Source organism: Gallinula chloropus (genome assembly GCF_964237585.1).
Source record: "Gallinula chloropus genome assembly, chromosome: 17".
NCBI lineage: Eukaryota > Metazoa > Chordata > Aves > Gruiformes > Rallidae > Gallinula > Gallinula chloropus.
The window spans coordinates 4413064-4429972 of NC_140102.1; the positions used below are offsets into that span (position 1 = coordinate 4413064).

Sequence of the window (16909 nt, forward strand, 5' to 3'; positions counted from 1 at the left end):
CCCTTCTTGCTTCACAGCATGTTTCTGGGTAAGAGCAGTGCTGGAGCCAGTCCCTGAGACACCTCGTCCCACCAGGCCTGCTAGCTGTGGGCATCTCCTTCAGGCCCCTTGGCATCTCCCACCTGAAAATCCTTGTCCTAACTCAAGAGCCTCCTGAGCTGGGGCATGGGGTGCAAGACACTGCAGTCTGCCAAAAACAGAGCACAGGGCACATCTCCACACGTCTCCACAGTGAGGAGTAGGAAATGGGGCTGTGCAGTGCTGAGCTCCTCCAAAAAGCTTCCTCCATTGCTCACTGACAGCTGGGCCAGCTCCAGCTCTCTGGGGTTGGTGAGTCCCATCACTGCAGCCTCTGCTGTCTTCCCAGTTAGATCGATCGTTTTGGGGGAAGCCTTCAGATGTTGGCAACTCTTCTGGAGACTCTGTCCCCATGGCAGCATGGAAGGCAGCTTTCCTGCATCACCTGAGCTTTCCTTCTGTCCCAGCAGTAGGTTTGGTTGATTAGCAGCTCTGCTGAGACTCCCAAGATTCATGAGAGGAGCAGGAGTGGTGTTTTGCGTGGCCAAGGTTGTTTTAAGTTGGCAGTGGTGGAGCTGGATCTGTGTGTGTGCCCAAGGGGTCTGCTCCTTGCTTAAGGAGCCGGAGCTGGGCAGGATTTGCACTGCAGTCCAGTGCAAGGGGTTTGGTCATGCTGCTTGGGACACCTCTGTTATGGACACTGGAGCTGGAGGTGCTCATCCCAAGTGAGGCAAGAAGCACCATCAGTGCTTCTTGGGAGAGCTGAGAGAGGTCCCTGACATGATCCTCCCCTCTGTGTGCTGGCAGAGAGATTTTTGGCTCCAGAGGGTTGGCAGGTGCTTGAGACTCTGAGCTGTGTTTCATCGCCATTGCCAAGGAGTTTCGGGGTCCCCAGCTCTGCCCCGCAGCAGTGACCTCCTCATGCCGAGGAGCACAGCAGAGGCTCCACTGCCAGCTGCTTGTGCAGGCCAGGATGAGCTCTCAGACCACCCAGTGTGGCTGTGATGGATGTGCTGGGGTGGAGAGATGGCTTGGGACTGGCTTCGCCTCCCCCACCTCAGCCTCAGTGGTGTAACATGGCACGGCAGTGCAGTGGGGAGAGAAAGGTCCCCCAAGTTCAGGGTAGTTGCAGACATCCCTGGGGGACACGCTTGGCTGCAGACACCTCTCAGGGATGCAGCTTGGCCACAGTCTGTGTCTCTGACTCATTTCCTTCTGCTCGCTGCAGGGAGCATCACTGCTGGGAAGCCAGTGTCCCAGGACAGAAAGATCACCCCCACATCGAGAGAGCTCACCAACTCCAAGTCTCCGCACGCGCCCGTGGCTGACCACCACCACCCCATCTCCCCGTACGAGCATCTGCTCCGCGGCGTCAGCGGGGTCGACCTGTACCGAGGGCACATCCCGCTGGCTTTCGACCCCGCAGCCATCCCAAGGGGAATCCAACTGGAAGCAGGTACTTCTGGTGGGGGCACGATTGGTTTGGGATCATTTTTTTACTTGCTCTGCTCCAAAAGCCCAAGCTCTCTGGGGAAAGCTCACCTCTGCATCCCTTTTATCCCACAGCAGCTGCTTACTACCTGCCCAGGCACCTGGCTCCGAGCCCCACGTACCCCCATCTCTACCCCCCCTACCTAATCCGGGGCTACCCGGACACAGCCGCCATGGAGAACAGACAGACCATCATCAACGACTACATCACGTCGCAGCAGATGCACCACAACGCCGCAGCCACGGCCATGGCGCAGCGCGCAGACATGCTCCGCGGCTTGTCACCCCGAGAGCCCTCCCTTGCCCTCAACTATGCAGCAGGTTCTCCCAGCACTTGGGGGTTCAGGGGTGGTTTGAGGGAGGAGGAGGCTGGGTCAGGCCAGAACTGCCAGCTCCAGTGCTGAGGCCAGGGCCCACGGTGTCACCCAGCAGTGTGGGAATGGACCTGTTCAGCCTGGGGATGGGCAGGATTTGATGCTCTTTTCCTATCTTTGAGGCTCCTTATGTGCATCTCTGGGGTCATGGGAGTGCTTCCCAGCTTGGCCCTGATTTGGAGGTTGAAATGCCCTCCCAGAAGGATACCTGACTTCCTGCAGGGAACAGAGCATGCTGGGGGGTGTGGTGCTCACACCCCTCCACAGGCAGGGCAGCCTTGGTCTCTGGCTGGGGAAGAACTATGGCTGATGCTGCCCGCAACCCCCTCGCTCAGCAGGGAGAGATCTCCCCATTTTCCCTCCAATTATCCCCAGCAGCTGTATTTGCAGGGTCCCCTCCCTGACAGGTAGCACCCGGGACCCCTGCGTGTGCTGGCACCCACGCTGCAGCAGGATGGGTTGACACCCCCTCCGCCCCAGCATCCCTCCCTGCTCCAGCATCTCTGTGTCATCCTGACAGACCTCTGGTTTCTCTCTCTCCAGGCATCATCGACCTGTCCCAAGTGCCACACCTGCCTGTCCTCATGCCCCCCACCCCTGGCACCTCTGCCACCACCATGGACCGCATCACCTACATCCCCGGCCCCCCCCAGACCTTCAGCAGCCGGCACAGCAGCTCCCCACTCTCCCCAGGTAATGCTGCAGGTTGCTTTTCCCATGGGAAAGAGGTTGAACAAGACACCCATTAACCAGTTCAGCTTGCTGGGGCAGATTGGGGGGGGACCCCAAAATCGTTCTCACTTAGGGACCAGTCCACTGGTTCCCTCAAACCAACTCCTCCGATCCTGTTTGTTGGGGGCTTCTCCCCCTTTTTCCCCAGAGTGGCAGCTGGTGGACAGTTTTGTGGAAGGTCATGCACAGAGATGTCACCAGCTCAGCCGTTGTGATTTGCTTGGGTTTTGTCACACTGGTGTCCCCCCCCAGTCCTGCTACAGGCAACCATGGATGGAACCACTCCTTACCTGCTCTGCAGACCAGGACAGTGTGAAGAGTGGGTGGGAATGGCTGTGCCTGCAGCTCCCTCAATGCTTTTCACTTGGCTTTCAGGAGGCCCCACGCACATGACCAAACAGTCAGGATCATCAGTGTCAGAGCGGGAGCGGGAACGGGAGAGAGAGCGTGAAAAATCCATCCTAGCGTCCACCACAGTGGAACATGCACCCATCTGGAGACCAGGTAGGCTGGAGAAGAGCTCAGCACCACATCTCGGGGTCTGTGCTGGGTGAAGATAGGGTTGGGACTGTAAACCAAAGAGCTAAATAACCCTTGGTTGTGTTTGCCCCAGGTACAGAGCAGTCCAGCAGCCGTTCGTCCTCACACTCTCACAGCCACCAGCACTCTCCTGTCTCACCTCGCACCCACGAGACCATCCAGCAGCGCCCTAGCGTGCTCCACAACACGAGCATGAAGATCATCTCCTCGGAGACCCCCACCCCTTCCGTCCTGCGGTACGTCCCCCCACCACGGTCCCTGCTGTTCTCCTGGATGCCTGCACTGGGGCAGCCACAGCAGTTAATGAGTATCATGTTGAGGGGCACCTCTGAGATGGTGCAAGGGTCGTTTTGGCCTTCAGTCTCATCAGGATCAGGTTTGGGGCTTACAGGGAAGTTGTGATGGTGCACTGTTCCTTTCCTGGTGACTTTAACTGCTGTGTCCCCAGGCTGGCTGCGCCCAAATACAGGTATCACTCCTCCAGCTGAAAGCTGCATGGTGGTGGAGTTATGAAGGTCTCTGGGAACCTGTCCCATGGGCTTTGCTCTCTCCAGCCCATTGCCAGTTCCCCAGGGGCCAGCTGTGATGGAGGCTCCTCTTCATCTTCTCCAGCATGGGCCAACCCTATGCTCAGGAGCCCTGGGAGGACCTTGGCCAGGCAGGGCTGAACTCCAGGGCTTGGCAACAGCACTCCCCCTTTCTCCACATGCTTCTCTCACCTTCACAATGTGTTCTCTTGCTTTCCAGATCCTCCTCCACCACTACCACATCACCAATCCGCTCTGCCGCCTTCCCCTCGGCCTCAACCCTGCGCTCCTCCATCAGCGCGGCAGACGGCTACGCAGCCCTGATGGACCCGGCTGTACTGCAGAAAGAGGCCTCAAGGGGACGGGAAGCCAAGGCAGAACGAGCCCAGACTGACAACAACGTCTTCACCTCAAAGCTGCCCAGTGGGGCCACCCTTGAACAGTCACCTTCACCCATTAAAGCCATGGAGTCGAGACCTTTACCCGCCTCCGGACCTGGTTCTTCTCATCATTATAGCAGAGGACAGGGGAAAAGCCAGCAGCACCATCACCCTCTGGACCAGCAGCACGCAGCCTCAGGCCCTGAGCCTCACAGTAGAGAAAAGAGTCAGAGTAAACCCTTTCCAATGCAGGAACAGGAGCTCCGAGCACTCGGTAAGACCTCCACAGCAGCAGCCACCTTCGTAGATGTGATGATCACACGGCAAATGGCTTGTGATAAGGGGCAGCGAGGCAGAGGCTCGCTGAGTAACAACTCCACTAGCACTAGTAAGACATGGGAGGGAGAGGAGGGACAGCTGTGGCCTGATGCCCATTTGATTTCTTTATTTCTTCTTTATTTAGCTGCACATTTTTGGCTACTGGCTTTGTCAGCTTCCCGAGTGCAGTTATCCCTCTGCTTCCCGGTCCTTGTGTTAGTCCAGAATCTTTTAATTGGGTGTGTTTTTAGGGATGTTCCTCTCTTCCCCCCTCCCTGGGTGTTTCCTGCTGCCAAGTCCTGTTTTGCAAAGGCCGCTGGGTTCCTGGTATCAGTTTTTACAGACAGCAGCAGTTTGCTAACTCTGATTTCCCCATCACTAGAAATTCCCGGGCAGCCTGTAAGGAACACGTGTGGGTAATAAATCAACTGAGTGGAGAACGGGAATGGGAGCAGGACAGGGCTTGCTGGCTGTCAGACACTTTCCTCCCTGCTCACAGTTGTGTTTTCCCCTCTACTCTGCCCTGGTCAGGCAGGAGTGTTGTGTCCAGTTCTGGGCTCCCTGATATAAAACGCACAGGTATCTCGTGGAGAGAGCCCGGGAAAGGGCTACAAAGATGAATAAGGGCCTGGAGCATCTCCCCTATGGGGAAAGGCTGAGTGAGCTGGGGCTGTTCAGCCTGGAGAAAAGAATCCTGAGAGGGGATCTGATCAATCGTTATAAATATCTTAAGAGTAGGACACGGGGAAATGGGCAGCTTCTTCTCAGTGTCTGTGGGGACAAGACAAGGGGTGATGGTCTCAAGTTGGAGCACAGGAAGTTCTGCACCAATATGGGGAAGACCTTCTTAATGGTGAGGGTGAGGGAGCCCTGGGACAGGCTGCCCAGGGGGGTGTGGAGTCTCCTTCTCTGGAGATATTCAAGACCCATCTGGATGTTGACCTGTGTGACCTGTCCTAGGGACCCTGCTTTGGCAGGGGGGTTGGACCCGATGATCTCTGGAGGTCCCTTCCAACCCCTACAACTCTGTGATTCTGTCACTGAGCAGGATGCAGCTCAGGTGAGGTCACCACGTTTAAGGTGACCTTGCTCAGGGGCCCAAGTGCTGGGTGATGCATAAGAGGCCACACAGATGTGGCTGTCCGAGGATCGCTCGACCCAGCCATGCTCAGCACACGTTTCCAGAGCAGACATCAGGAACCACTTGTGTAGGACACAGAAGTGCAGGGATACGTCTCTCCAGAAGAAAGTGGAGGGAAGGGATGGATTCAAGGTCCAGGTCATTCTTGACAGGGACCAACCTTCACCCCAAGCATTCTTCCAACCAGCATACAGAAGCAGCATGCAGACCACAGGGATTTGATGGGACCCCATCTCCAAGCTGAAGCATCCACGTTGGCCATCAGCATTGGGGGCTGCTACCAGCTCCCCTTCCTGTAAATCAAGGGTGGGAAGGATGCAGCGGTGTGACCAGGGAGGAGAGCTGTTCTCACCGGTGCATCCCAAGCCACCCATGCCACCCCTTGGTCATGCCTGGTCTCAGCTCCTTGTAGCAGCATGCTCCAAGGCTGAGAACATGCCTCTGGCTGAGCTTGGCTTCTGAATTTTGTCCTGGTGCCAGCGTTTCCTCCAGCTGAGTGCTGTCACGTGGCTTTACTAAGGCTGTGAGATCAGAGAAAGGAGTTGGTGTTCCCTGAACTTAGCAGCTCCTTTGCGATCTTTCCAGAACAGGACCCTTTGCTGGGTGGATCCCAGTGTGGTCTGTTGGGTGCTGACATGTGGGTGGTGATGGGGTGATGGAGGGTGCTGCATCACCAGCGTGGGGAGGTTCTCCACAGGGTCCTCCCCTCCCTGGGCCCTGAGTATGTGCAAGGTCAGTGTGTCTGTGCCCAGGCACCCGGGACCCTCTGGCAGGGCTCTGGGTCTCCTGCCAGACTTGCCTGCAGTGGGTAGTTTCTAAGAACTGAGTGTCAGGAGGGTAAAGGTCTGTGGAGACACAAGTCCTGAGGATTACCAAATGTGCTGAGCTGGCAAGAGGCAGCGTGTGCTTCCTCCAGGACTCACCCTCCCACTCCTCGGCTGTGGAAGCGTGACCCATCCGTGCCTCAGTTTCCCCTCTTTGTTGAAGGATAGTGTTGGTCCCTCCTTCCAGCTCTCCTTCCCTCCTTCCAGGTCTCTTTGCTTTGATGCATCTCGAGTCTGTGTGAAGGGCTTAGAAGGCAGAGGAGGGTCAAGGAGCCTTTTTTCCCCCGTGGCTTGCGAACTTGCTGTCTCTGGAGCAGGATCTGGAGTCTTCAGGGCCTCATGCATAAAGGAAAGCCCTAAGCAGTTGCCCTTGCTGGACTTGGGGGCTTTCCTTTGCAGGGCACTGAGACCTCCTGTGCAGCCACCTCTGCTCCTGTGGAGCATTGCTTTCCCTCCTGGCACAGTGAGGGGAAGGGTGAAGGGAAACAAGTTATGAATCCACAGGGATGGGACTTGGTTCCTGACTCTGGTGCTGTCACCACAAGCTGCAGGAATGAGATGTCACCTCTTCGTTGCCACCGTCACCGCAACTGGACATCAGTGGTGGCTCTGGGGGTCCCTGTGCCGTGACCTGCCAGGACTTCTTTCCCCTCCTCTGCTGAACGTGTGACTACCTGCAAGTGATGGTTGCCACAGCGAGAGGGAAAGGCCAGGTGAGCTCCTGGCCTTTAATTCCCTCCTCCCTGTTTTCCCCAGGCTTTCATGGAGGCTACAGCCCGGAGCGGATGGAAGCAGTGAGTCCAGTGAGCTCGCCCAGCCTCTCCCATGAGAAAGGGGCCAAGCTGCTGCAGGATGCAGAGAAGGGGCATGGGGAGCATGACCTGAGGCAGAAGCAGCAAGGTGAGGGCATGGGCTGGACGTGCCAGCCAGCACGGGGTGTGCATGGGGTGCTTTGTCAGCCAGCTCTTGCTGGGTGCAGGGTGGCATTCAAGGGAGGGGACACAGACCTTCTCTCATGCCTTCTCTCTGCTTTGTTCCCCCACCCAGGCTCGCTGAAGGCCTCGGCTCCTGAAGCAGCCCACCTGCAGCACCTCCGGCAGCCCGACGGCCCCCAGTGCCAGCCCCTGCAGTCCAGCCAGAGCGTCAAGGGCATGAACCAGCGGGTGGTCACACTGGCCCAGCACATCAGCGTAATTAACCTTGGCCTTGCCTTCCCACTGGGGCTCTGCAGAAGAGGGAGGAGCTGATATGAAACGGGGAAGGGCTGGGGGTGATGCTGGAGGCCTCAGCACTCTGGTGTGGGGCTCTAGTGAGCATGGGGAATCAGGTCGGGCAGCCTGGGCGTTTGCATCCCCAGCAACCCCGTCATGAGCAGTGCTGCAGGCAGACGTTATGTTCCCACAGGGACAAACCAGCCTCATTCCCTCCTCCTTGCTCTGAGCCCAGCAAAGCAAGAAGTAGAAACCATCTCTTGACTCAAGGGTTTCTTCTTCCAGGAGGTCATCACGCAGGACTACACGCGCCATCACCCGCAGCAGCTCAACTCCCACATCCAGACCCCGGTGTACTCCTTCCCCGGGGCCACGTGCCCCGTGCTGGACCTGCGCCGCACCCCCAGCGAGGCGTATCTGCAGCAGCAGGAGCACGCCATGGCCTCCAGGATCTCCCCACAGAACGAAGGTGGCAAAAGGTGAGGTGGGGGAGTCCAGCCTAAGCTGGTGCAGGTGGGTTTCTGCCCGCCCACTGTGCCAAACTGAGCTCGGACAGACCAACACAACCCAGTTTGAGGACCCAGGCGGGTGCCCTTGGCTACCTGGCACCCCAGGAAGGTGGTGCATAGGGCAGGCTGGCATTTGGCATTGATGATGCTCCCCATGGACTGCTTGCTTACATGGGCCACGGTATAAAACTTCTGCTGTCTGTGGTGGCATCTCTCTTGCCATCCATATTGTCCTAGAGATGCTCTTCAGACCCCTTTAGAGTCTGTGCATGATCCCCTTCCTAATCTGGCCAGTACCACGGAATTGCTTAGGTGGGAAGGGACTTCTTTTGATCATCCAGTACAACTCAAGCAGGGTCAGTTGGAGCGTGTTATCCAGGGCCACAGCCTGTTGTGTTTTGAGTGACTCCACTCATAGAGACTTCCACACCTCTCTGGCCAACCTGTGCCAATCTTTGAGAACCTTCACAGTCCAGAAAGTGTGGGGGTAGAATTTCACGTGCTTTGGTTTGTGCCTGTTACCTCTTCTCCTGTCACTGTCCTCAGTCCCTGACAGATCACAGATGGTTTTCAAAAGCCTGTAGTCCCTTTCAAACCACAGATGGTTCCAAAAAAACCCCTGAAGCAACGCGTTTTCCATCGCTTCAAAGTTAATTTTATCTTCATGGCTGATGGTGGATCAGAAGCTCGTTAGACACGTGTGTTGCAGGCAACACCTTTCTATTAAAGCCACTTTGAAATCCTTGTGCTGCTGCCAGCACGAGCCAGGTCTGGTTGCTGTTGTACTGAATTAAACGTGGGAAGTGTGAGAACAGGGTCTGTCCTCCTACCCCAACACCAACAGAGCCCCAGCTGTGCCCAGGAAGGAGCTGTGTCTCCAAGCTGATGGTTCTTTGTCAGTAAATGTGATTATTCTTCCCAGCTCTGCCTGGTCCTAAAAGTGGCTTTAGAACACCAGGGGAGGAAGCTGAGCCCTGGCCACCAGCGATGAGGGGGAAAAAAAAAAGGGGGGGGTTAAGAAAAAAGAAACCACAGAAAGAACAAAGATGTAAATTCCCAGAACTCAGCTGTGAGGAATTCCTCCAGCCTGGCCATCTCCCAGACCAGTGTCAGGGCGCTGCCTCTATCCTCTCCAGGCTGCCCCAGCATCTCATCATCTGCAGCCAGCGTGCCCCTGCATGGTCCCAGGCAAGGTGGATGGGAAGTGGTGGGTGCTGCCCCTCTCCCATGTTGACAAAATACAGTGGAGACTGGAAAGGCGTGTCCCCAAAGGGTTAATGTCACAGCGCTCTGCGGGGATTGTGTCCCTGCCATTGAGGGATGCTTGGGATGAGCCAGCAAGTCCCAGGACTGGTCCCCTGTCCCTCCTGGGCATCTGTGTTTGGGGCAGCTGCCGGCTGGCCCACTGCCTGGAAATCTGGGCCACGTCTCAGCCCCGTCCTGCTGAGCTGTGCAGAAAAGTGCCCGAGCTGCGCCCTTCCTCCAGCTCGCCTTGAAAGGTGCCGCAAGTCACAGGGGTGCAGAAGGTTTGGCTTCTTTCCCTGCCTTAGGAAAGCTATTTTAGTCCTTCCCCACCTGCCTCGACCCCGGGGGTTGCTGTGCAGAGGCAGAAGATGTTGCAATAAACCGATGGCATCTCCCCATCGCTCCCCGCAGGTCCCCGGAGCAGAGCAAAGCTTCCTCCGGGAGCGGGTCGGACAACTGCATCGAGCCGGTGTCTCCACCAGACGGCGTGGGAGAAGCGGAGCACGCCAAGAGCGCCACGTACCCGATCCTGTACCGCGAGGGCGAGCAGATCGACCAGAGGTAACGCCGAGGGAGGAGACGGTGGGGACTGCGGGGGGGGGGGGGGATGCTCTCCCCCTCACCTCCCCGTGCCCACCCTCACCTTGGCCCAGGCTGCTTCCCTTGCAGCCAGATGCAATGTCACCTTCCAGCTCACCATGTGTTTGTCAGGGCTCTTCAACCCCATGGGGTGCATTTATGGCAGAGTTGGGGGGAGAGGTTGGAGCTCCAGGTTATCTCAGGTACCCCCAAGGCTGATTTGGAGGGCTCAGGGAAAGGCCTCTCTAGGTAGGACCTTGTGAACTGGGGGTTGCAGAGTTTTCCGATGGTTTTTTTGCTTTGCAGGATGGGGTCTAAATCCCCGGGAAACAACACTCAGCCTCCAGCTTTCTTCAGCAAGCTGACTGAGAGCAACTCGGCCATGGTGAAATCCAAGAAGCAGGAGATCATCAAGAAGCTCAGCACGACCAACAAAAATGAAACTGAGTACAGTAAGGACCTGTGGGGAGTCACGTGTAGGGCACGGGGAGGGGGGCAGAAAAGCCTGGAGGGCAGTGAAGCAAAGGAGATGTGGGAGTGGGTGCTGCTGGGAGCTCCCAGCTCCGCACTGTGCTGTGGGTTGTTGGGGAGCATGTGGGCCAGATGCTTCCAGGGATGAGCCATGCTCCTGCCAGCAGTGGCTGTGTGCATCTGGAGAGGTGGGGGGGGGACTTCCCAGCCCTGCATCTCCTTGCTCTGGGGCTGTCAATCCCACCCACGTGGCAGCACCAGGTAACCTCAGTGGGAAGGAAATAACGAGCTGAGCAAGGAGGAGACTTCAGAGTGGTTGATACTTTAACAAATGGCCAGCTGAGCTGGATCCTTCCTCCTGTAGATGCCTCTCCTTCCACCGTTGCCTTAAGCCCTACATCAATATTGGGATAGCTCTGGAAAGCTAACCAGGCTGGCTTGGATTAGAAATTCAGCCCGTTCCTTCATTAACCACTAATAGAGTAGATAGGATCATAATTTAATTTAGCCCAGCATTATGCAGTCAATACTAATTCAATTTGAATCCATCTTGCAACAGCTGCATCGGATAAGCAGGACTGAGCTGCCCTGTCCCCAGGATGATGTTACCATGAGCCAACAGTATTGTTATGCCCCTTTGGGGACACGTGGCTGAACCCCGTGACCTTCCACACTTTCTCTTATCAAGAGAAAATATATAGAAATAGGAAACGCCTCTTATTTGATGAGAATGTCTGTTTTTGTAAGGAAAGTGATAGCCAAGTCAAACAGCTCAGCTAAGAGGGAAAATATTGATTTAACGTTTCTTCTTGTCACCCCCCCACTGCCCAGACCTGCTCTCTGGGTACAGGGATTTAAGCCTTTGGAAGTCCCTTAGGCAGGAGAGGAGGAGGGGGGTTTAACTCCCCGGAGCTTGTAATCCAAAGGGCTGGAGGGAGGGATGTCAGCACTGAGCACAAAGACATCCTCTGGCTCTCCCGGCCTTCTCTGCCCTTTCCCAGTTGGTGACACACACCAGCTGTGGATCTTGCTGGTGCCAGCCAGCACCCACAGGCCCACCCCAGCATCAGCTCGGTGCAGTGACGGTGACACCAGGATCTTCTTGTGGCTGGCATGGCAGGTCCCTCCCTGCTGCTGCTCTCTGTACTGAAGGGCTTCTTTGTTTTTCTCCAGATGTTGGGCAGCCTGGGACAGAGATTTTCAATATGCCGGCGATTACCGGAGCAGGTAACTCTCCATATACCTGTTTCATGTCTCATCCCCTCCAGATCTCTCAGCCATGGACAGCAGGAGACTCAGTAGATTCAGGCATCTCCATTTTCCCTTTTTCCCTGAGACTTGAGTGTAACACTTGCTGGGAGGCTGAAGCCCGACAACACAGTCTAATTCCTCAGAGAGCCTGGCAGGGTTTGGCCATCTGATGCCAACAGAGGGTTCATCTCTAGCAAGGTGAACCTCGTGCTCGGGAGAGAGCACCCTACTCTTGGTGGGACCTTGTGGTCACCCATGGATGGGCAGTAGAGCAGCAGCGAAAGGGACAGGGAAGGTAGGACATGGGTTCTGTGCCACCGTGGGCTGAGCAGGTGGCAGGAGCCAGTTGCAAAAGCAAACAGGGGTGAAAGCAGCACCCAATAACCTTCAGGGCTGAGCACTGAGCAGCCCGAGGATGGCTGAGGACTGAGAGAAGGTGTTCTCCAGGAGATGGAGGGGTGCTTGGGCACAGGGGTGCCAGCAGAGTGGGCTGAGTCCTGCAGGCACTTCAAGCGCAGCTTGGCTGGTCCTTTGGGAGCTGGGAGGAAACATTGGGTTGGTGTCCAGGTCCCACCACAGCGCTGCAGGAGGGCTCTGTGGGCAAGGCTGCTTGGACCTCTGCAGCTGTGCAGGGGGGTTCCCAGCAGGTGGAGGGCTGCAGGCTGGTCGCCTGGCTCTGGAGGAGCAGTTTTGGTGGTGGTATACGAGTGCTGCTGTGGCCAGGCTGCAGGCAGCCATGGTGGGCTTCAGCGAGTTCCCAGCCCTAACCAGCATTAACCTGCCAGCCTGCCTAACCGGGAGTCCGCTGGCTGACACTGGGGACCATCCCCCAGAGAGCTCTCAGGGAGAAGGGGTGCTGGGGGAAGGGCTCAGGGTGGTCTGACAGCCATGGAGATGGATTTGCTGTGCTGAGCTTGAGAGCCACTACACAGGAGCCAATGCAGAGGTTTGGGTGCTTCCACAGGGATGCTGCACCTTCCCCAGCTCGGCTGCACCCACAGCTTTCAGCCAGCCAGGAGAGGAGGAGAGGGAGAGGCTTAAGGATGGGATTTTGGCAGAGAGGGGCAGGAAGTGGCCTGACAGGGTCAGGCAACCAACATGTCCTCAGCGTGGGACAGAGACCAGCCAGATGAGAGAGGGATGGCACAATAGCTGTTGAGCTCTTGCCACCTGCTGCAGCGACAGCCAAGTGGGCGTGCAGATGAATGAAACAAGTCACCATTGAGGAGCATTAATTAATAATTAAGTATTAATGCCCTGCTACAGCAGGAAAGGCTTCAAGTTGTCAGTTTTAGGGAGGAGGATTGGCTGGACTCGCCCACAGCAGAGGGAAGGAGGTGCTGTCAACCAGGGCTCTGTGCGGAAGGAGGGCCAGGGTCAGTGGTGAGACCACTTGTCAGTCCAGATATGTTTGGGAGAAGGAGCTGGCTCACGTCAGCAGCCAGGATGAGAGGGTGCAGCCAGCTGGGACCTGAGGGTCCACAGCAGACAAATTGGGGGAGAGTGAAGCCCAACCATCCTGAGAGCATCTCCCTGGGGTAAAGCCGCTCCTGCTGTGCCAGAGGGAGGTGTAAAGGCAGTGTAGGAAGCCGAGGGCCAGGCTCTGGCTGGATGGCACCAGGAGAGACCCTGCCCGCTTACAGGAAGGTGAGCGAACCCAGGATCCGTCCCTTTCCAAGCAGAGGGACAGCGATCCCAGCGCGAAATCCCCTGGGATGGGGTGAGCTGTGGGGGGGTGGGCGCCGGTGGGGCTTCCCTCGCCGACCTGCTGTTTTTGTGTCTGTATTTGCCCTTGCTTGTTCCCTGTAACCGCCGCGTTGGGAATGACGGTGGCTGAGCCTAGCGCCCTCTGGTCCCTGTGCGGTGCTGCACCATAACTGCATGGCTTCTGAGACTCACAACCACGCGGACACACCACTTCGCCTCTGCATCCTGTCCCGTAGCCGCGGCTCAGCCCGGGAAGGGGCACCCGGCCCCGGGGGATGAAGGGAGCGGGCTGGGCTGATGGGCAGGGGGGCTTACAAAGAGCACAAGTAGGAACGAAAGGACTCCCCAGCGTAGCCTGACCCCACGCAGGCAGCTCCAGGGACTGTGTGTGCCTGTCCAGGGGCTGCCTGCACTTGCCATTTCTCATGCCAGAGCCAAATTCAGGCACCTCATTCCAATCAAGTGGGTTTTTTGGGATGCCCCCTCTTCCACCCCTGACTTTTTCCTCCATGGGAAACTGCCCTGGCCTCCAAATTGCCAGCACACTGACTTCTGATCTGTGTGCGTGTACCCTGCCAGACCTCACGCATCCTGGTGACTCCTGTGACAGTCCCTCCTTCCCACACTCACTCCCCAGGGCCCAGCAGTAACCCTTTGCGCCCCCTCCCAACCCCCCTGCCCCACCTTTTCCTCCAAGCCCTTGGCCCTGGGGAACCCAGCCTGCCTGCAGCACAACCCCAAGTCCCATCCCATCCCACCGCCAGCCCCCGCCAAGCCCTGGGGCGGGATGGAGCGGGAGGAGGAGGAGGAGGACGGGTGCATTGCAGCGCTTTAAAGAACAAGATGACAAAGTTTGTTGCTTTGCAAGAATGTGCTGACTGTTTGTTTCTTCCCTTCTCCCTTGTCTCCTTTTCCCCTTTCCCCATCCCACCCCACCCCCATCTTTCTTCTCATTTGGCTCCCCCATCTCCCGTCCCCTCTCTCCTCCCTCTCCCGTATCTCCCAGGGCTAATCAGTTGTAGGAGCCAGTCGGTCCAAGAGAATTCCAGTACCAACATGGGGTTGGAGGCAATAATTAGGAAAGCCCTAATGGGTAAATATGACGAGCAGTGGGAAGAGCGCTCACCTCTCAGTGCCAATGCTTTTAACTCTCTGAATGCCAGTGCAAGCCTGCCCGCTGCTATGCCCATAACTCCTGCTGATGGACGAAACGAGGACGTGCGCTCCTTGCCAGGTCTGCAGCCCTCTCTCCACCTTTGCTCTCTCTCTCTCTCTTTCTCTGTGTTATTAATTCTCAGCCTTTATATTTATTTTTTTTTTCCTTGTTGGGGGTGGATTTATTCCTTCCCCTCCCCCCTGGTTTTGTGTTCATTTTGGTTTTCTTTCCTCCCCTCCCCTCCTTCCCTCCCTCCCTCCCCCTGGCTTCGAGCTTTGTGAACCTGCTGATTAATCCTGGTCTTGTTTGATGTTAATTTAATAGTCTTGGAAGGTGCTGTTGCTTTCTCTAAACCACTGACTGTGCTCCTTTCCCCGTTTGTTGGGTTTTAAACATCTCATTTTCTTCTTTTTTTTTTTTTAATTTTATTTTAATACTGTGCAAAAGGTTTGGGGAGGGGGGAACGGAAACCCAGACCCCCAAAACTGAAGCCATATAGTTAACCAGCCACCCCAGTCAGTCTGTAAACCCCAGGTGGGATCGCTGCTCCCAAAATAGGGGAAGGAGCTGAGAAGGGGATACACACACACAAGGCAGAGTAGCCTTTCCCTCCCCATCCTGGGACTCGAGGGGTGTTGGGGCAGCCTCTGGCCTGGGACAGAGGGTTGGATGGGACCCAGAGGTGCCTGTAACAAGGGACTGAGCTTAAGGGCATAGAAGTGATAGCTGGAGGGTGACTTCAGAGAGCAGGGCTGGGGGAGCTGCCCCACAGGCCCCACCGCCGTGGGGTCTGCCCGGCTCCAGGAGAGGCTTGAGCAGAGCCAGGAGGGTTGTTCTGCAGACCCCCGGGTAAGAGAGGAGGGGGATCAGAGATGGGTGGGGGAGAATGTTTGTCCCCCTGCTTGCCTCTTGCAAGCACCCTGTACAGAGCACGGCAACCCGTGTCAGGGGTCACCTTTGGCACCCAGGGTGCAGAGCCCCCTGGGCTGGGGCACAGGACCCCGGTGACAAGCCTCCCCCCACCCTCCCCCAAGTCAGCTCAGACCAGGTGCTCTTCTTGCAGAAAAGCTTTTCTGGCTCCTGCATGAAACCAGCAGCTTCATCCAGCCACGCTTCCCACACCCGGGAGGGGTGCTGCTGGCGCAGGCACGGTGGGATGCAGCACCCAGCCATTCCAACCCCTTTGGGAGCTCCCCCGCCCTCCCCACCCCAGTTTAGCCAGGCTGACCTCTCCAGTAGAGGCTGGTTTGGCTCGAAACCTTGTCAAAACTGTTAAATATCACCAGGGATTTTGCTGCAGGAGCAGATGAGGGGCCGCTCTGGCTGTGTAGAAACAGGGGATACACCTGGGGCTCCAGCACCCACGTAGCTCCCAGGGTCCCTGCCAGCCCGTTGCACAGTGACACATGGAGCTCCCATGTTCCTGGGAGCAGAGGAACAGGGTGGCCGTGGCTGTGCAGCTCCTGCTGCCCCAGGTCTGCTCTGGGGACGGTTCGAAGCATCGAGCCACAGAGCAGAGCAGCACAGGAAGGGATGGGAACCTCCTGCGGCCACCCACCCACCCCACTGTGGAGAGCTCACCCCCCTACCCCATCACCTGTCCCCACCACGGGCACCCTGCCAGAGCTTTCCCCCTGCCACAAAGCCATTTTTGCACCTCTTCGAAGGCGCACGGCGCTGGGGGGGCACTGGGTACCCGCACCCCCTCCTCAACCACCCCCCACCCCCCCCAAACCCCATCGTGGTGAGGCGGGTGACGAGCGGGTGCTTCTTTTTGCAGGAGGAGGGGGGAAGCCAAAGATCGCTGCCAGACCCAACAGCCGCAAGGCCAAATCCCCGGCGCCGGGTCTGTCCTCGGGCGAGCGGCCGCCCTCCGTCTCCTCGGTGCACTCGGAGGGGGACTGCAACCGGAGGACGCCCCTCACCAACCGTGTCTGGGAGGACAGGCCGTCGTCCGCAGGTAGGCTTTGGGGACTTGGGGTGGGGGGTAACATCCCCAAATCAGCCCTGCCACCCTCACCATGGTGGGGGGGGCTGCAGGGATGCTGGCAGCATCCCAGCCCTGACTCCGCTTCCTCCTCCCCACGCAGGTTCGACGCCGTTCCCCTACAACCCGCTCACCATGCGGCTCCCCAGCGGGGTGGTGACGGCAGCCCCCACCGCCCCCGTGCCACAGGGGACCCCCAGCAGCCAGCACCATGCCTGGGACGAGGAACCCAAGCCCCTGCTCTGCTCCCAGTACGAAACCCTTTCGGACAGTGAATGAAGGAGCTGGGGCAGGGAGACGGCGACTAAACCCAGGGTGTGGGGAGCGAGCGGGACCCCCGGGCGAGCGCCCATCGCCCCCGGCCCCGCCAGCTCTCGCGAGCGAAGAAGCAGGAGCAGAGCTATTTTATTTCCTTTTCCTTTTTCTTTTTCCCCCCTTCTCCTCCCAA

General features: G+C 57.5%; 1 protein-coding gene across 1 annotated transcript in view; it reads left to right on the plus strand.

Annotated features, from left to right (window-relative positions):
• NCOR2 (nuclear receptor corepressor 2) overlaps positions 1-16909 on the plus strand; it is a 245299-nt gene extending 228390 nt beyond the window's left edge. The window contains exons 33-47 of the mRNA XM_084272224.1: positions 1247-1474; positions 1585-1830; positions 2427-2576; positions 2991-3119; positions 3229-3391; positions 3903-4336; positions 7102-7245; positions 7393-7535; positions 7842-8035; positions 9722-9871; positions 10196-10341; positions 11534-11587; positions 14325-14552; positions 16255-16434; positions 16565-16909. Coding sequence (XP_084128350.1) covers positions 1247-1474; positions 1585-1830; positions 2427-2576; positions 2991-3119; positions 3229-3391; positions 3903-4336; positions 7102-7245; positions 7393-7535; positions 7842-8035; positions 9722-9871; positions 10196-10341; positions 11534-11587; positions 14325-14552; positions 16255-16434; positions 16565-16740 — 2765 coding nt within the window. The 3' untranslated portion in view covers positions 16741-16909. The remainder of the gene's footprint in view (positions 1-1246; positions 1475-1584; positions 1831-2426; positions 2577-2990; positions 3120-3228; positions 3392-3902; positions 4337-7101; positions 7246-7392; positions 7536-7841; positions 8036-9721; positions 9872-10195; positions 10342-11533; positions 11588-14324; positions 14553-16254; positions 16435-16564) is intronic.